Below are 20857 nucleotides of genomic sequence, written 5' to 3' on the forward strand. Positions count from 1 at the left end.
TGATTTTTTTTTCGTTTGATTGTTTTTGTAGAGGAAAAAGAAAAGGGTGTTTTCTGCTGTTTTAGCAAGTCCAACTGGTTCATAGAACAGTCCAATGAGTGACTAAGCCAGCACAAACTAGGAAGGACCCTGGGATGCTTTCCACTTTTGATGGTAGTAAGCTGTTAAATTGATTCAACAGTTCTTTTAGCAAAATCACTTAAATTCCTAGTTTCTGCATGCCCAAAAGCTTGTAATTCCAACATATGTATTTACCAGGCTAACAGAAAGTATTAACTTTTCCATAGTCCCTTTTTTTTCACATTAGACCTTGGCAAAGTTGCGTTATGGACCGTATCAGGGAAAAATAGATTAGGACTACAAGATCCTGGTGCCAAATAAACAGCAACAAAACTGTGTAAAGCAAGCTGAATGATTATTAAGAAGGATCACAAGGACCATCCCAGTGTTTTTTTTTGGTGCAGCAATGTGACTAAGCTTGGAGGGGAGAGAAGCCAGAATATTGCAGGGTAAGGGAAAATGGTAGACTGACAAATCATCACCCAGCTGAATCAGAAATGCAAAAGCTAGCTCAATATCTATTCACATCACTCCCCAGCTTGCCTTCAAATATTGTTTTTAAGTGTGTTGGGCTCTCAGTGAGGTCAGATAATGTCTCTAGTTATTTTAGTTCAAGGAATTGTTGTGTTTTCCCTTAGGTAACCAACACTGACTGCTGGTAGAGGCTTATTACTCTCTAGATGAGAAAATAGTGTCAACTAAAATGCAATTTCTTAACTCCTAGGAAGCATGTATGACACATTAGTGAAATCCAAAGGTTGTAGTTCAATCAGTTCCACACCAGTCCACTGGGAGCCATGACGTTTACGGAGCTATTATTAGCAAAACAAGACTGCTCATCTGTAACCAAAGGTTGTAGAAGCACCTCAGTTTTCACATTGAAAAGTTTAAGTCAAGTTGTTCAAATGTAAGCAACAACCAAGTCTGAGAAAGGTACACTTTTACTATTAACGATAATGTGCAAGAAGGTAGTAGAAGCCAGCATGACTTCTAGGATCAAACATAACTCAAGAGTGGACATCTGAATCTGACGTAGCCACTCCAGGCTCTTAAAAAATAGGCCCTTTTATAATAGGACTCATCCATGTTTTCTATATCATCACATTATTTTTAAGGCAGTAATTTCACTGGTTAGAAAAATACCATGCTTGGTACCCAGATCAACTTGGACACGAGTTCTGGCTCTGTCTACCCAAAATCCTTCCTGCTGTGTCCTCTGTCTGCTGTGAGGTGCTGGGAACCTCTCATCTGTTCCCTAAAGAACAGTCTGCTGTTCACAGCAGATCCATGGGGACTTCTCTAAGAACTCATCAACCAAAGTGTTTTGTAATGGCTGCCTCAATAATCACTTTGCAAATTTCAGTTTTTTTCAAATATACTCAGTTTATGAAAGGCAATACAAACTTGACTTTTTAATGTTCCTGAATCTAAACTGGCATGAATATTTTAAATGCATTTTTTTAAACTTTCATATTAAAACACTTTGAACAGCTGCAAAAAGTATAATTCTAAGTGACAATTGTGTAGTACCATGCTCAAAAGCCAAATATATATATACACATTTTTTTTTTATTTTTTAAACAAACTTACAGTGTCCGAAAGCCTTGGTTGGACATTTACAGTCCAAGGGTAAGAGGCTACTCAAATTATTGTATCCCAGTCTTCAACAGTCAGGAGACTACCTGTACGTGATCTGTAGCTGTTATTTGTTTACTTTGTATTATAGTTTTCCTAGCTTGAACTGCATCCTGAAATTTGGTTCTTCCCTAAGTTAATTCAGAAGTTCAGAAGAAACCTCCCAAGTGAAAAATATGCAAAATATAAAGTTTTTGTAGTTGTTGTTGTTTTAAATAAAATTGTAGATTTTTGAAAGATGTATTAGAGTAACAATTTCTTAATGCAGGCCTAGCAGGTATTAAGAAATAGTGGAAATTCCCTGACAAAGTAAGCTTTAAACTTCTGAAACATGGATGTTGGAGGGAGATCTTCCCATACCCCCTACAGCACATACTTGGTGTTCTTTGCTGAATGAAGTTCTCATGTGCCACAACCATCCAAACCAGGTGGGCAATGCATTGTGGCCAGAATTAAGAAGCAAAGCAACTTCAAGTATTTGCTTCAGCTTAATGCAAGTTCACAAAAGCAAATGTGTTCAACAGCTTGGAATTCAATAGTTTCTGCCTCTCAATATTCAAACCTCTGTTTCAATATGGGGTGGATGGGGTAGGATTAATAATCAGGCTTGCAGGACATCAGCATTTCACAATACAAAGATATAGAACATGAAAAAATTTATCAGTCGGAAAATAAATGGTGAATGTTTAGAAAAAAAAATTTCCTTATTAGGGTGGTGGTAAAATTGAGGGAGCTGTCATCGGAGGAAAATGTAGCCCTGCAATTTCAGGATTAGAATGTGAATTAGAGCATTCTCTAGATGCCAAGCTATTAGCTCCTGGGTCAAAGACAAAAAGGTCTTCTCTGTTCAAGATTTTTGTGCTCAAAAAAAGTCTTAGTGGCATCCGCTTTCTGTTGTCTGACAAAGCTGGGTTCTGAAAGCTTGTGTGTACTTACGCTGAAAAACAGCAGGATATAAGACTTTCCACATTAATCACAAAGATTAAGAGATAGTAATGCTAGGCATGGCTAATAAATTTGGGAATGCAGAAACACTTTAAGTTAGAGCTGCATTCAGAAACCACTTTATACTGGTTGCATCTGTATAGGAGGCAGAGAATTCTGTCTTTAAACTCACCACTAGTAGGTGTAAGCGGATGCCATCTCTGGCTCTGAGAATGAAGAACAGGAAAGAAGATGAATAAAGAAAAATGAAGCATAGGCAGAAAAATTGTGAGAAATCAGCTATATCATTATTATTTCCTCTTAATCCATACAACCACACAGACACACAGCCATTCATAATTGCTTTATCAATATGAGGTTTTGCTGACCATTTTATATCCAACCTATGCCTTAAAACAGGTAGTGTACGTGCTCAGAACACAAATATTCACTTGAGCAGGAAAACATAAGACCAATTCAACAGAGCAGATCATACATTTTTAACCTCATAGCACGACAGGAAAATGCTTTAAACCTGCAGCAAGTCAATGAGAAATCTTCCCTACTGGTAAGCACAATAGCAGCCATCCATTTCAATAGAAGTTTATCAGCAGTGAAACCTGACCGAGATAAATGACGAAGCTGTTGAGCCACAGCCTGCTTCTGCCTGCTGCAGGCTGCCAGATAAAATGGGAACAAAAGCTCCCTGCTGTACCCCCTACCAGTCTCCATTAACCCCTGCTGATGCTTTATTATCGTCTGGGGGCTCCAGAACAGCATAGCATGAATCAGTGCATAAAAAATAAATAATAAAAGCTCATACGTGGCGCAAACAAATGAGGAACACAGCTTGCAAGAAACGTTAATTTTAGTAATGCTGCAATTAAATCATGGTTCTGAAAAATCCTACATACCGGAGAAAAAAATAAAAAAAAGACTGTTTAAAATCATGTATGAAACTGTACTTAAGCACAATAGATTTGGTATACAAACATGTTTCTCCTGCTTCTCCCCCCCAGTCCTCATCCCAAATACATACAGACACATACAAGCAAAGCAAGGACCAGGCATATACTCAGATATCTGCATGTTCAGTCCCAAGTCTCATATTTTGATCCTGTCACAAACATCCTCATTGTTGCACCTCCTCCACTGTACTTTCCCCAAATGTAAGTTTAAAACATTTACTGAAGGTCAAAGCATCTTCTACTAAACAGCTATAAAAAGAGGATGGGAAGGGCAGGGAAAGTGTTACAAATCTCCTCAGGATTCATGGTTGCCATAGGAGAGAAAGGCAGTGGGAGGAAAAAGGAAGACTTGAAATGTTAGTAATATTTTAGATATTACAGATTTAGATTATGTCATTATAATCTGAGATTTCTGTAGCCTACCATAACACTGTCAATCTGGTATAAAAGAATACAAAGACCACACAAGATCATGGGGAAAATTCACTAAGATTCACCAATAAAGAGACTTACCACTATATTTGCATTACTTAGCATATTTGAGAAAAAACAACATACTTAAGTAGGACCAAACCATTCTCTCAGATGAACATCTCTTCATCCTAGAAAGCCTTTCCATGCTTTTATAATTACAGCAGCTGTAATAAACTTGCACTCCTATCTATCACTATCAGAGGTCATCAATTTTCAGCCCATTTCTATCCTTCTGAAGTGTGGTAAGCAAGCAGCAATATTATGTCAAAGGAAGAATATGAGTTTTTTCTCAGGGTAATACAACAAACTAACAAAATAAAGACTCTCCAAAGCTTCAACAAATAGAAAAATGACCTCAACACAGGAACACAGAGAGGCTGGATGGGGTCAACCCAAAGGTCCACCCATCCTGGTATCTTGTCTCAGGGAATAAAAAACATATACCTACAGAACAGCTTAAGAAAATTACCAACTTAAAATTCTCAAAAGGAGTCTTTGATTCTCCAACAATTTACAGTTCAGTGAATTGTGGTTCAGAAAGCAGATTTATTTATTAGTAAATTTCAGTGGAATTCCCATCCACAGACATATATATCCTAGTCTTCCCAATACCACAAGTAAGCTTTAAAAATCCACAAGTGTTTCCACAACTTACCACACAGTCTGAAGAACCACCTGCTTTTATTTGTTTTGTACCTAACACCTGTCTGTATCAATTCCAAATGCTTCTGTCGAAAAAGGCTGAGTCCTAGACACCTTCTACATACTTCTTTTGATTTTATAGACCTCTGTCACATCCCTCTAAATTGACACATTCTGCAAGTAAAGTGATTAAAAAAAAAAAAACAGAAACCTAAAATCCAGAAATGGCAAACAAAAGCTGCAATATTTCTTCTCTTGCTTTAAAGGTTTTAGCCAGGCTTTTTCAAGATTTTCTGCACAATAAGATGTTAATGCCCTGGTTTTGTCTGAGGTAGTTAGTTATCTTCACTGTAGCTGTACAGTGTTAGATTTAGGATGAAAATAGTGGTGATATCACACTGACGTTTTTAGTTCATAGAATCCTAGAATATCCCAAGTTGGAACAGACCCATGAGGATCATGGATTCTAACTCCTGGCTCCACACAGGAGCACCCAAAAATCTGACCCTATGTCTGAGAGCATTTTCCAAATGCTTCTTGAACTCCAGCAGGCTCGGGGGTGTGACCACTGCTCTGGAGAGCCTGTCCCAGTGCCCTCCCTCCCTTCAGCCTCCTCTGCTCCGGGCTGAACAAGCCAAGTGTCTAGCTGTTGCAGAGCAGTGCTTACACAGAGTCAAGGACTTTTCTACTTCTTGTGCTGCCTGCAAGGAGGCTGGGGGTGCACCAAGAGCTGGGAGGGAACAGAGCTAGGACAGCTGACTCCAACTGGCTAAATGGATACCCCATACCATACGGCGTCATGCTCAGCTCTGAAAAGGTGGGGAGTTGGCCAGTGGGGCTGCCACTGCTCAGGGACTGTCTGGGCAAGGTTTGGCTGGTGGTGAGAAACTGTGTTGTGCACCAATTCTTTAAATTTTTTTCCTTCTCTTATTCAACTGTCTTTATCTCAACCCATGAGTTCTTGCACTTCTACCTTTTTCAATTCTCTCCCACCAACGCACTAAGGGGCAGGGAGAAAAGTGAGCAAACATCTGTGTTGTGCCTGCTGGATTAAGCCACAGCAGTTAACAAATTGTATAATCATAACTCAAACACTTGTATCCTCACAGGAAAAAATAACTAGTAATTCTGAAACCTGAAGATCATAAATATTCTGCAGATGTCCTGCATAGATACTACATGAAAACCTGGGACAAATTCATTCTGCTGGCTTACATTGGTTTAAAAACAATGAAATGGAAATTGTCGCAGTTTTGGAAATTATGCCAGATCATATATCTTCTGACCTGCCACACACATTGTTGGCATAAACATATTGTATTTCTAGCCAGTTTGACGGAACTGAAGCAGTAAGCTCATGCCTGATCTAGATGAAAATTTCTACCACAAACTGATCCAGCACTGAGCAGAATCATTACCAGTGAATATGGAACCATGCTCTGAGTAACCCTGAAACAGGTGAAAAAAATCTGTGTTTTAGCAAGCATGAGTCTGAAAAATGCCTGACTTTTCTTTTGCAAAATACATTCATGTCCAAGGCAGTATCACGGCTGAAGTGCTCAATTTGTTATAAGTAAACCTTTAAGCATAGCTTAATCTCTTTAACTCTCTTTTCTCAGTGCTTGTAAAAATTTGGGTGAATTACAGAATTATGGACTATAAATTTTGTTTTCAGGACAAAAAAATAAATGCTCCCACAGGCTCTCCCAAAGAATGCTTCAAAGCAAATCACCTTGCTGGAGCGGAGTTGTTTTGAATCTGAAGGAGAAAAAACAGTTATGTGACCTTCTAAGACACGACTATGACTTCCAATTGATGTATTTGAAATTATTAATAAATAAAACAATGTCTAAGGCTAGAGGAAATACTGTGTCTAACATGGTAAACACTAAAAGATATTTGTAATGTTAAAGATTCACTAAGGAAGGTTGCAATTTAATGAGGAAGGTAAACCTACCAGGATATAGCAAAACTAGGCATTGTTACTATGTGCCAGACACTAGCCAACTCTCCTGTTTCCAGACAGAAATATGTCTTTTGATAACAAACTGAACAAATACTAAACCTTATTTTCTCAAAGCCTGACAGAGATAATAAATGTCAAATATGTTCCATAGATGCTATATATAACGAAATAAACACAAGATTTTCAGTATTGAAGAGGAAAAACAACATTTTTGTTTTCAAATAAGTTTCAGAAGAACATAGCAGAAAGAAAGCAAAATCTATCCCCTTGTTGGAACCCTAATAAAACAAAGGAGATGCAAAGTATAGGTTTTGGGGAGTACAGGTAATTATATGTAAAATTGAATTTATTTCTTTAAAATATGTTCTACTTGCAACTAAGCTGAACAACATGAAGAATAATAGATAAATTTGTTTAATCTGCAAACATTACTCCCAATAAGTTTTCCTGACCTGAGAATCAACTTCTTTAGCAAAACCTTATCATACATTCTTAAAAAGAGGGATCTACTATATGGATATTATTTCTATTTTACAGATAGAAAAATCAAAGAAGACTAAGCAAGTAGCTTGCCTAAAGCCAGAAAGAAAACTGAATTGTTTCTTAAAGCAGAAATCAATGATTATTCCATTGCCCTTTTGAACTACATCGGAATTTAAACACTTAGAAAATGTTCTGTAACTCCAGGCAGTTAAAAATGCAGGTGCATTTACAAACCTCTATTTTGTCTGTTTTGGCATCTCCCCAGTATATTTTGCTTTCTTCATAATCCAGTGCCAGTCCATTTGGCCAGCCAAGTGAGGTGTTAACCAGCACAATCCTGTCTGAGCCATCTAATGCTGCCCTCTCGATCTTTGGGATTTCTCCCCAGTCAGTCCAGTACATGTACCTGCAATGGAAATAAAATCTTATTCAACCAGAACTTTAAATATTCACATAGCTTCTTCTGGACTACCACTCCCCAAAACCACACAGCACACAGAAAAGTCAGTTTTTGTATCAAATATGTTTCCTTACTTAAATAACAATGCTCAGCACATAGAAAGTAGTATTGACATGTAAACACACCAATCCTTTACATAAAACTACTGTATCAATCTATTGAGCAAGACTACATAACAAATGCTATTAGCTAGAATAAACGAAGTCCACACAGTCCCCAAAAAAGTTTTAAATAAGAGAATAAAACCTAAAGACATAGAAGCTAAATAGTTGGAAGAGAGCATTAGAGCATTTGCCTGAAAGCATTAACTTTCAAAGGAGCACAGTATTTTCATTTTGAAGACTAATAAGTTTATCATTGCATTCCACTATCTACATGCAGGTACACAGAGATATATATCTTCTTTGTATGACTGATATTTAAAAAACGCTTGTGAACAGTCCTCACCCAACCATAGGATCCAGCACAATAGCTCTGGGTTCTTCCAGGTCTTCTGATATCAAGATTTTTCTCATGGTCCCATTAAGCCTTGTAACTTCAATACGGTCTGTGCCAGTGTCAGTCCAATACAGATTTCGAGCAACCCAGTCCACAGCAATGCCATCAGGATGAGCAATCTGTGCTGTGACAACAAACTGGCTACCTGACCCATCGATAAATGAGCGGCGAATGGCCCTAACTTCATCGTCAGTCCAATAGATGTACCCTTCCAGAGGATCAAAATCAATGGCGATGGCATGACGGATGTCCTCCAGTGGCAAAACAATGTCAGTAAAATCTGGGGTGTCTAATGAAATCCGTCTCAAATCTGTCCGGCGGGCTAGAAGCAGCAATTCAGTGGCACCTATATGCATAAGGGAAAAACAAAACCATCTTACAAACACTAGGCAATGGTGAACCTGATTTTCTACCATTTGGTGCAAGCTAGTCTAGCTACCTTGATTTCACAGGGCCTAGCCAAACTGATGGGCACCAGCAGAGAATTCCATTCAAAAGGCTTCAAAAATGAGGTTATTCTTCTGCAGAAGTAATCAGATGTATTTATAGAGAAAATTCAATGGTGATTTCCTTGTCCAAAATGTATCATGTTGGACCTGTTTTCTATCCACATAATTCCCTCCAAGCATACTGAAATAGTTACGCAGTGAATATGCTACAAGTTTTTGCAAATAACAGATAGTCTGCAGCCTCTTAGATGAAAATGATTTACTATTTGCTGTTGTTGGTATAGGGGACAACTGTGACAAACAAGCTGTACATTTCAACAACACCCTTAGAGGGGGGAAATGTAATGCCACATGTACATCTCCTTTGAGAAACTCCTATTTGAGGAATCAGGTTTGGGAACTGATTGCTGCCTTGTGACAATAAAAAGCAGGAGGGCTTTCAGCTTTCCCCAGACTTGTTGAGAACAAGCTTACCTGAACATATGAAGATAAATAACAGTGCATCTTGTGCTTTAGCTCAACATGACTCCATATCAAAGCCTTGCTGGCTTTTAGGTCAAAAGTTAGAATCCTAATAAACAGCTAAGATCAGCTTGTGCTGCAGATGATACTTTCACACAGGACAACACAAGCTGATTAGAGGTACACGTGCTGGGCACCTGATCAATGATGAACTTACTGTCTATTCTAACTCATTCTTGTTTCATTTTCTGTTCTATCTCACAGTGTAATGAAGGATAAACAACCACCACACCCCATTCCAATTAAATTGTCTTATCAGTTTGGAGTCTCAGGGAGATAAGAGCAGCTCAGGCCTCAGGGAAGCCTGAACTAAGGTAAAAAAATGTGTGCATCCTAAATGCAGGGAAAGTATGTTGCGGTATGTTGTGACAGTTCTCCTCAAACAGTGAAGGGAAAGGTTTGGCATGGGCTGATGTAGGTTCAAGGACAGAGGAAAAAAGCAAGGCTGGGTGTGCGTGAGGGGGGAGGTTTAAGAAAAATGTAAAAACAATGCAGTGAAAGAGAGCCATCACCTAGCCACGTGCTTTTCATGCTTCTATGTCTTGATTTTACAAAGGTATAAATAAGGGCTAGAAGACTAAAAGAGCAGCTACTAGAAGAAATAGGTAGCTGATTAAAAAATATCTAGTGTCTGGTGCCATTTTTTTATTTTTTTTTTTAAAGTGTCAGTAATTGTGGTTGGTGCTAGATGAAACCTCACTGCATGCCAAACTTTGGACAGATGCCAAAGCAGCCGTGTCTTCATTTACAGCAAGGTTTACACATTAAAAACATCTAAAACACTTTCACAGTGCTGCTAGAAACAGTTATTTTCAACAACTGAAGATGAGATTATTACTACAAGCGTTCCTGCTTGGTAGTCCAGAATGGATTAAGATCAGCTTTATGATCCTCTGTCCTGAAATGCCTTGTGTTCAGAAACACATGTACACGCTACTCAATTGTTCTCCTAATGAATAACTCTTATACAATAACTAATATCAGGAAGAGGGAACCTGTAACTACATGTCTAAGCATCCACCAAAATAATTTAAAGCATGTGACAGAGTAAATAGAAAACAGGCGTGTTAATAAGATTTTCATAATTACGGAAGCTTGTCATAGCAGTCTACATGTACATCTGTATTTGTTACTACTAAGTGTATCAAACAAAGCAGTAATAAGATCCAAGCCTTCAGCTGCATTATGGTCATGAGGTATTAATACATAACCAAGCACAGCTATTCAGGTTCAAGTAAGAAATCTCTAGCAGTTCCTTACCAACTTAATTGTCACTTAACCAACTTCCCTTTTAAACAAAATTGTAATAGTCATAATAATAAACAATTATACCCTTTTGCATTATCTAATAAAATTAAGGTTGAGTAAACACAGTAAACTCAGATTTCCAAACAGTTAGAAAGCTAAACATAGTCTATCATATATAAAGAGTGCAAGGCATAACTTAAAAATAATTTTTGTGCTTTATCTGAAGTTGACAGTCATTTTGGAGAACCACTGCCAATTTCCCAGAAGGACTGGCTTGAGTACAACTATGCCTTTGCAGAAGCTCACCCTTAAAATTGACTAGCTGACCTTCCAATTGTTCTTGAAGAGAAGCCATTTCAACAGCTTCAGTATCCTGCTTTCAGGTCGCAACACTTTTGTTTGGTCCAACAACTGACTGTGTCTAAGCCTTAATTCAGCGTCAGGAAATCACTGCCTTTCAGCCAACCCATGTTGCACGTGGTGTCCCCGAGCTATGAATTTCATGGTCTGTATCTAACATTCCCCCACCCCAACCAAACAATAAAAAGTTTAAAGCTTCCTTTAAAGCTATTACCCACCCATTTGCAAACTGACACCTTAGCTGCTTAGTTAGATCACCAGCCATTCCGCACAGTAAAGGCAAACTGAGCAGCAGAGAAACCTCTCATTTCAAGGTAGGCTGCAGAAAAATTGCTTGAAATGTCTCCAGGCTTGCCCTGATGATACTTTAAAAAAAGGCAAATGAAAAAACTGGGCGCATTTATAGCATGATCACCTTACCACCTGTTAGCACAGTCAAGGAAAATGTCATCTGAGAACTAAAACAAACTGTTCGAATTTGTGGCAAACAGCAGTTTCAAAACATTTGGGCTGGCTGGGCACTGATCACAACCCAGTCAGAGAACTACTCAAGGCACTCAAATATGCAAGGACATGGCAGAATCAGTCGGTTTTGTTGACATCTATTCTAAAGCCCAGCTACGATACAAAAGCTAAAATATGACAGCAGGATCTCCAGATATTTTCATTCTGCCTCTTCAAGAAAATCTTGCCTTTCATGATGAGGATGATGGAGAACATCACAAATACAGAATCAAATTTTCAAAAAAGCAGAAAAAAAAAAAAAAAAAAAAAAAAACAGGTTGCATGCAAACCTTTTTGTTGTTGTTGTTGATTTATCAGCACTTATTGGAGATTGGAATCAGCCACAAACACACCACCTCAAACCTCAACTGGCTCAAATGTACTTCCAAAAGGTGCGCCAAGGCTGCAACCAGCACTCTGATTTCAGCATGCACATGCAGACCTGAGGTACTTTTCCTCTGGACACCTTGTACTGCACATACAAAAAAAAAAAAAAAAAAAAAAAAAAAAAGGATGAAGCCTTCCAGACAAACACTCTGGGGACTTGAAGCAGAATTTGCTGCCTACACTGCTCTCTTTTCTGTAACATATACTGGAGATCTGTATATACTGCACCCAACAAAAGCATGCCTGTAGACTGAAGTGCAAGTTGAACTCCGTGCTGGGTTTGAGGGCACAGACCACCTGGTGTGCCGTGGCGTGTGCTCACAGCATTCAAACCACCATGTGCAAAGTTCCCTGCAAGCACAGTAAGCTACCTTGCATAAGACCATACCACATTTAAAATCAGGCCTTTCTGCTTAACCCCTTGCTGATCTGCCATACAATCAATCCTAAGTGATCTTAGCAACCCATAACTTTATAAAAACAAACAAACAACAACAAAAAATAACCAACCAAAAAAAAATAATCTGAAACAACCTTGATGAACTATTCCAATTCGGTACCAAGATTCTTTTTAGAAGTGCCTCAAGTCAGGGGGTATTCAGAATAGTTAGCAATTTTTCTAAAACCAAGTCCCTTACTTAAGGCATCTAAATACGAACATAAAAGCTTTACTCCAGACTCATATTTTTGAGAACTTAAGCCTACTTTTATTAAGCACTTTGAAAGCCGGGATTACAAACTCACAGATGGTGCATTACATTAGTCCTAGAACTAGTACTTCCCTCAAAAAGTCGCTATTAAAAATCAAAATAATTTACATCTGTGTGCTAGCTGAAGTCAAGGGAAGGGGAAGAGAAGAGGAAACAGAGCAAGTATACAGACACATGCAGTAACATAGCTTTTAAGTCTGATGTCTAACGTCCTGCCAACCTTTACAATTTATTACATCTTTCCAGTGATATAAGGACTTGGTCGTTTGTGAGTTATTGGACTTTAAAACCATCAGTGGTTGCTGAGGCTAGTGATGCTACACAAACACATGTACAGAAACCCATACATAAGAACTGCTAAACCTAGGACACACATAATAATTTCTCTGTACTTGATAAATCAAAATTATTAATAAATCCCCAATACAGTTATCACACGTTTGACTAATAAAAATTTATTTCCTATATGTCTTGTCCCAGTTGCAAAGTCATTATTGAGAGAGAGCTCCTTATACAATACAAACAAGTAGATTTTTCAAATAGATGACAAAAAAAAAAAAAACACTACAAAGGCAAAAGAACACATCTGAAATTAATCCTTTTTTTTTTCCCTCTATTTTAAAAGAAATAAAAGAGCTAGCATATTAAATTAACATCTTGATCTGCACAGTGAAATCAGGAAATCGGCTATGTTCCAAGTTATGACAAACTTGGAAGAGTAACCTATTTTTTTTTTAATAAAAATGACTATTGAACAGGTCATTTAAATGTAGTACCATCAACCCCAGAAGAACAGTGGTGCCCATAATACTGAAAAAGAGAAATCCCAAGTATGTCCTTGTCGTGGTTTAACCTGGCCGGCAGCTAAAACCACACAGCCGTTCGCTCACTCTCCCCCCTCCCTGAAACCAGGACAGTCCTACAAGACGGGAAGTGGACAGGGAGGTGCCGGTCTGCATTCCCTGGTCACCGCTGACAGGATGCAAGGGAATGGCACAAAGCTGTACCAGGGAAGGGTCAGACTGGGCATTAGGAAACATTTCTTGACTGTGAGGGTGGTCAAACCCCAGAACAAACTTTCTAGTGAGGTAGTTGATGCCCTATGCCTGTCAGTGCTCAAGAGACATTTGGACAATGCCCTCAGTAATTTGCTTTAACTTTTAGTTAGCCTTGAAGTGGTCAGGCCGTTGGACTTGGTCATTTTTCTAGGTCCTTTCCAACTGAACTGCTTTATTCTACAAAAATGTGGGTACATAGGTAAAAGCACCCTGCGTGCTCAGACCGGACTCTATTCTGTGGACATTGCTTACAGAAGAAGAGTTGGCCGTGAAAACTGGTTATTCTGTCTTTCCTTGAGGGATTTAAAAAAAACAAATAAACAAAAAACTTTCACGTAGAAAATGGGGCAGCTAAGTGTAAGCTGCAAGCCCACATCTCAGTTAAATGACTGTTTTGGTTCATAAGGAGCTAAGACATGAACAATCAAGTCAGTATTATCAGTTATTAGGAAAATAGCTGATTTTATTCCAAACTATCACCCTTTTGTGAAACACGATAGAAAAGTGTTTATAAATGGAAGGTAAGGAATTATTGTTCAGATCTCTCACAAAAAAAAAAAAAAGTAAGGTGTAATGAAAAAAAAAAAACAAACCTACAAGAAACCAACACGGTGAGGAAAGAGGAGGGAGGAAAAGATTTCCTATAAACCAAGATTATTCAAAAACGCTGGGTTGTCATGGAAACTGCTCAGGGAGGGTCAGCCAGCCTCACCTTTGGCTGCAAGGATCATCTGTCAATGCCAAACCACTGCAAACACCACAAACACACACTCAATATTCACCCATCAAAATCTTGCAGATCCCAGACAGTGCTCTCCATCAACGCAGCATGAAATAAAGTTCTCTCCTCAAAGAGGCTCCTTTCAGCATTAAACAATTCATTTTTGGAACTAGCCTGATTTTAGCCTACCGCTTGAAGACAAAACTGTCTTATTTGAGAACCTGCCTGTGCCTCATTTTTCACCTTTGTGTACCTGTAAGCCATTCCCCTTTCTCCCTCGAAGTCCTAACATTCTAATTCTAAACTGAGATCCAGTCACTCAGTGCTTCAGTCTGTTTCAGCACAACAGATATATACTGAAGTGATCTGAGGTGAAATTTTTCAGTTCTCATGGTTCAGCCCCACTTTCACAGCATTTGTAGTAAACAGGCAAATACAAAGGAAAAAAAACAACCCAAGAAACCATAACCACCTCTCCCTCCACCACCCAATCACCCCTCCACAGAGACAAAAAAAAGGGAAAATAAATTTCCTTCACTAATATTACTACACAGCCTAAGAAAGGAAGTTGACACAAACACAGATTTATATCTTGAAATCCTCTCTGTGGCTATGCTGGCTCTGTTTGCCATTCTCTCCTCTCTTCCCCAAATCAGTAATTGCAGACTTCACAAGTATGAGAAGAAATTACAGTGAAACATTGACTTGAAGAGCTCTGGCAAGTTGTAGGTCACTCACAAAAGCCCTAAGTCTACCACTTCACCTCTCTTCAGTGAAAGGAGTGAAAAAAGTCAACAATATTTAATCATTTGGGGTCATGCATAGCTTTATATGCTGAAACACAGTAAGCAGCTGGCTTCCAGGGCTGCCTCTGGCCCTTTAACTCCTCCTAGAAATTAGCTCTGTGCAGGATCAGCAAAGTTGAATGAAACCAATGGATGTGATGCATAGCTGGAGCAGCTTCCTTCACCTGCATGTGAGCTATTTTTTCTCACTCCAGTATGTAGTGGTACATGACACTCACTGAGCTAAGCGTGGACTCAATTTTCTCTCGCTTCCCCACCCATTTTCCTTCTTAAAAATAGACAGGCAGAGTTATTTGGAAAAACACAATAGCAGAATGGTTGTAAAAAATGCAACACTGTATTGACATGTATATGATAAATGTTAACGTATAATGCTTTTAGCTTTCTGACAGACAACATGCTGTAGTACCTCAGTGAACTGGTTAACAAAATTTCTGATAAAATGGGAGCTGTGTTTTGTGAGCCAGCTATACTTTATGGCTGAATGGGAACACACAATTTGGCTTCTCATGTGTTCAGGGAGTGGAAGAAAAGAGCAAGAGCTCTGTGTTCTGAGACATAAGGAACAGCTAAGAAAGGAAGCCAGTGATTTTGAATATCTCTGCACGAGAAGTTCAAGTTCTTTTGTAAGGTTTTTATTTTTTTTTTAAATACCTTTCCTCTGCTTGCCTTTGGGAATTGTCTTTGACACACTACAAAGGTTTTAGCAGAGGGTAGTTAACCTGGGTGGCAGGTTACCTCTGCGAGGACATGAGGCTGGACCTGGGCAGGGAAGCAGTCACCTCTGTGCTACACTGACCTGCTCCTTGGAACACAGCACACACAAAGCAGAAAGGCAGCCCCTCTTCCCAAGGTCCCCAGCGCACTTCCTATCAGCATTAAGTCAAAAGGAAGCCATTTCTCTCTCTTTCTCCAGGATTTGTTCCAACAGTTGTCCTTAGTCCTTCAGCCTCTGCTTGGCAGGCGACCAAACCTCCCCAACTCCCCATCCTCCATGGGGACTTTTCATACAGCTCTGCTTTTGGAAATATGTACTGGGCAACAACTGCTTTAGCTATCTGCTTCCACAAAACAGTTCATTCATGCAAATCAAGGATTTGTGTCACATTCTGGACTAGATACAACCAATCCAGAGTGCTATTATTAAAGCATGTTCCTTGTACTGGCAGAAATGGGAAAAAAATGTCTTGTGCATGTAATGGTAAGTTCTTGCAACAATCCTGCAAGGCTAATTTGGGAGATGCTTTGAGTTTTTCACTTAAAAGCAACGATTTATTTTAATAAGGTCCACACAGATACAAGTAATCACACAGAAATAATCAACAGAGAGCATGAAATAGCATGAAATTAAGGAAAACGCCAAACAGTAGCTGACAAGCTTAAGAATTTTAAAAACAGAAAACAAAATTTTAACAAATTATTTCTGTATACTTTTTATTTAGACCACTGTCAGTAAATTCTGCTGTATCTTTCTATCTATATTTACCTTTGCCATAGAGACAATCTGCATAAATATGTTTATTTATGAGAGCTAATTAAATCTCACAGTGTTTATTTTGATACTGTCAATGTACTACAGCGGCCACAGCACATGCCACAAGACCTCTACTTATAACATGTAATGATTTGAAATCACATATATTAGACCACGATGAAAAGCTAAAAGCAGCTTTAGGTAAGCATTAGCAGCCCGCAGTCTTGATCATGTCTTGGGTTTTAAGGCTGAAATACTTCTAACACCTCTAAAAACATGCCATTTTGCTCAGTTCCTATAAACAGATGTAGGTGACTAACTTCATGTGCATGAAATGAAAGAGATGCCACATGCACACGTGTGTAAATGGAAATCAGATCTTCAGAAGAAATGTTTTACTTGTACAGCCCTATTAACAAAATACTAATGCATGAAAAAATAACGTTAGAAATCTTTTAGAGACAACAGAGGAGGTTGATATAATTTTCTCAAAGAAAAGGTAGCAGAGTCATGTCGTCGTGTTCCCCCCTGCTCCCCCCCCCCAGGAAAAAAAAAAAAAAAAAAATATATATATATATATAATAATAATTCAGGGAATTAGTGACATTGACAGAATTATAACCTAAATTTTGTGACTGGAGGTAACCTGCTCTTCAGCTATGAGCTCATTTTGAAAAGTAGAGGGCATTTTTTCAGTCACTTATCTGTACCACAACAGCATATATCTTTTCACGGTGTCCCACCCTTAGCGTGCATTATGCAGTGAAGCCAGAAGAACACCTTTCTCTGCAACAAATTACTTTGTGCTAAACCTAAAAGGATTTTTAAAAACAAAGCCTACCATCTTTGCAGGTCTTTCCATTCTCAAGAAGTTTCACACCAGTGGGACATGCACACTGATAAGAGGGCTTGGTAGGAGACATCAAACACAAGTGGGAGCAGCCACCATTATTAATTCCACATGGGTTTGTAGCTGTTAAACATAAATCACACAGATTAATGCTTCTGATAACGAATGACCTCATCTCATGTGTCAAGACACATACGGTGTTTGAATGGTAGAATCGGTGGCAGCATCACAGATTAAAGAAGGAAACGATAAACACAGAACAAGTAAAAATTAATTCCAAGTGTTGAGTAGTGGGGTATTTATGGTACCAAAACGCATGGATGTTGAATGTTTCCTTTCTTGGGGAAGTAGCACTTAGCTCTAAACAAGAGCCTTGTTTCATCTCTGTTCTTCTCATTTTCACAAACTATTAAACATGCTGGTGCTGAATAGGCTGTATATAATATATATAAATGCAAACACAGTAAATTAACACAATGATTAAGACAGTGGTTATTACACAGAACTAGCCTTGCTTAATATCATCTGCCAAATTAACATTACTTTCCTTTCAGGAACTACTACTTGGAAAAAATATGAATACCATGCTGCCTAATGTTATGGCATATGAAACAGACAAAGGAATATCACAACAGGATAAATGTGGCTATCAGAAAAAGCAAGTGACTTTTTTTTTTTCCACATTAAAAAAAAAAAAAAAGAGAATATTTGAATTTTCTTTTTTTCCCCTCAATCTCTGCATTGGAAAAGTTGCATCATGACATGAGTGAAGCCACTCACCACTATACAGAAAGCCTAATTAAGATTTTTGCAAATCAGTTCCAACTTGCTATTAAAAAAAAAGGGGGGGGGGGGGGGGGAAGCAACACAACTTACCATTTGGCTGCCTCTTTTGGCTGAAAGCATGGATATCCATGGGAGAGAAGATGTTGGAATGTATTTCACGCAGGTCCTCCCCAGAGTACTTGCTGCAGGCCAAGATTGAATGTGTGTTCCAGTCCGTCCAGTACAACGTGTCCCCAAACAGCGTCAAAGCAAAAGGATGTGGAAGGGAGCCTTTAACCACCGCTTGCCTAATAGAGTACAAAAAAAAAAAAAAAGTGAAAAAAGTGAATACTCAAACACAGTTCATGATGCAGTTTTGCTCAAACTTAGCCTTTGCAGAGTAACTACTGTTGACCAAAACTTTCTCCTTATTTTTGGGGAACAAGTATAGTATGCACAGTTTGATGAACAATTTTGGACAATAACAGTCCTATTTTCAGGCTGCCTGCTGGTAAAGTCCAAGAGATACCAACAGAAATCCTTGCCTAGGTTGGTGGTTGTTTGTTGGCGCTTTTAGCCCTCAATATCTGGGGGGCTATACATCACCATGTGCAACAGGGGAGAACACCGGCTGATTTTATGCAAATTTGACTGCAACTTGCAGATATATGATGTCCATCACTGTCAGCCTCAGCAAATTTTAAACTGAGACAGTGTTTAGTCATTTAGCAATCTATCCATATCTTCCAGTTTTGCCATTTTGAGCCCTCAGAAAAATACTTTAATAGCAAATAGCTTCACTGTAAAGAAATCCTGAAAGTTATTTTTTCATGTTTCATTATGATCATTATTAAGCTATTGTTTTTATTACAAGCAGTGCCATTAAACAGTTCTACTGATCTTTTGCCATAGTAATGGTATCATTTCTGAGCAAACTGGGTCACCGTCTGTCTCCAGGTTCATAAACAAAATTAAAGAGTATACCCATATATTTTATGTATATATATATGCACACATGCTCATTAGGCATCACAAAAATGCAGCATAAACATTACCGAAGACAGTTTTTCCAGGTTCTTGTGATGTAGAAACTAATTATCTATACCGAAGTTCCTCAGAACTGGAATTAAGTAGCTTGACTCTTACTTTTTTATTTAGAATCATAGAAAATTTGAGGATGGAAAGGACCCCGGAGGTCATCTGGACCAACATCCTGCTCCAAGCAGGACCACACAAGTACCATTTACATAAGTGATTCTTCCCACCTCCTCTCTTCTTAAGTGTATGTGCACAAGCATCCAACACGTATAGAAGCCCCCCCTGAACAATGGAGACAGCCATCTATCTATCTCCCGGACTAATAGCCTAAGGGACTGACACATAGCTCTACTACTTCTTCAAGTATAGGGCATATTATGATCACCAGCTTCCCAATTTTCTTCTTGCAGGGAAGAGAGTCATTATCTGTGTATTTACTGAGAGAACACCCACACACTATATACATCTTGTTTGCAAAGAAGTCATTAGCTGAACTGGTTTAGTAGAGGACAAAAATACTCTTATTTTCCAAATATTTTCTGTCAAAATATAACAAAAGAGTATATTAAAGCAAGAAACTTGAAGGTGTATTCTGCCAATGATTCTGAGTACAAAGAGACTGCAGTCATTACAGCTCTTTCACCTTAGCTTCTGCAAAAAGATGCATTATCTTTAAAGCTTCTATTTTTTTCTAGCTCCTGAGGAAAACACACACATTCCCTTACTTGTCACTCTAGTGTTCCAATTCTACACCAACCAAAATTTTCTATTTCTTGATATTTTGCACTGGAAAGTATGACATATTATCTTTTCTTTCTTATCTCTGTCTGGAGTCAGGTATATATTTGCTTCTAATTAAATGCACAAACTAAGCATCTTACAAAAGACTACTGTAATATAATTTACAGCTGAAACCTACCCGACAAACAGCAAAGCCAAAAAGACACAACATACTCTTGCAACAAGAATAAAGGCATTCTAATTCTGTAAACATTTTTGCCAACCCCACCCCTGAACCCTAAATGCCTTCACATTTGAATAATTTTAGTTTAGAGCAGGACTGGTGACTATCCAAGTCTTTATGACAATTTTCATCTGGGACAGAAGCAATAAAAGTTCAGAGCTCTCATAATGCCCAGACCTTCACCATAGACAAGAGACATTTTTCTGAGCCTCATCTTGCTATTCACTCAAATCCTCAGATTTTTAAATGTGATTAGTACCCACCAGTTCTCAGTGAAAATAAACCTTTGAGTATAGTAGAAGCTGCTAGATGTGCCTAACTTTTGGGCAACCACCTATCATTGTAACAACGCATAACATCAGCTGTGACCCTTATTTAAACCAGCCCTGGAAAGATTCAGGAGAAGTAGGGAGCTGCTTCGTTCGACTGCACTGCCAGCCACAGCCTTGAAGCAATCACTTATCATTTTATTCAGTAGCTACAACGAACTGAGAGATGAAAATGTCTTTGGGCCCAGATACAACTGTACATATTGCTAGCATCTATTAAGGTGAGCATTACTACAAATAGCACTTCTGATTTTGCTAATGGGAAGTGAGCTTTTTTCCCCTCTGAACATACGTGATGGGCACCAGCAGGTTTGCCAAAAAGCAGCCAGGATGCAGTGGCTGGATTGCACTCAGCAGGCTGTCCCCAGCCTGACAGCTCTGCAGCCTAATAAGGGGAAGGAGGAGAGGGGGGAAAGGGCTGGAGAGACATGGTGCTAAAAAGAGAGAATGAAGTGAAGAGAGCGCAAGGAAGAAGCTTCCCTTGGCTGCAGTAATGCAATTATGCTCTGCTGTGACCTGCACTAAGGTCTGCAGAGCTTTGGTTTTGGTGGGTGAGAAGAGG

The 20857-nt window shown here is 38.7% G+C and overlaps 1 protein-coding gene across 2 annotated transcripts in view; it reads right to left on the reverse strand.

Moving 5' to 3' along the window:
- LRP6 (LDL receptor related protein 6) overlaps positions 1-20857 on the reverse strand; it is a 124555-nt gene that overhangs the window by 41418 nt on the left and 62280 nt on the right. For both annotated transcript variants that reach the window (XM_084507006.1, XM_084507005.1), the window contains exons 4-7: positions 18076-18272; positions 17191-17322; positions 8060-8456; positions 7387-7558 (exon numbers count right to left, since the gene is read on the reverse strand). In XM_084507006.1, the coding sequence (XP_084363132.1) occupies positions 7387-7558; positions 8060-8456; positions 17191-17322; positions 18076-18272 (898 nt within the window). The remainder of the gene's footprint in view (positions 1-7386; positions 7559-8059; positions 8457-17190; positions 17323-18075; positions 18273-20857) is intronic.

Source organism: Aythya ferina (genome assembly GCF_964211825.1).
Source record: "Aythya ferina genome assembly, chromosome: 1".
Classification (NCBI taxonomy): domain Eukaryota; kingdom Metazoa; phylum Chordata; class Aves; order Anseriformes; family Anatidae; genus Aythya; species Aythya ferina.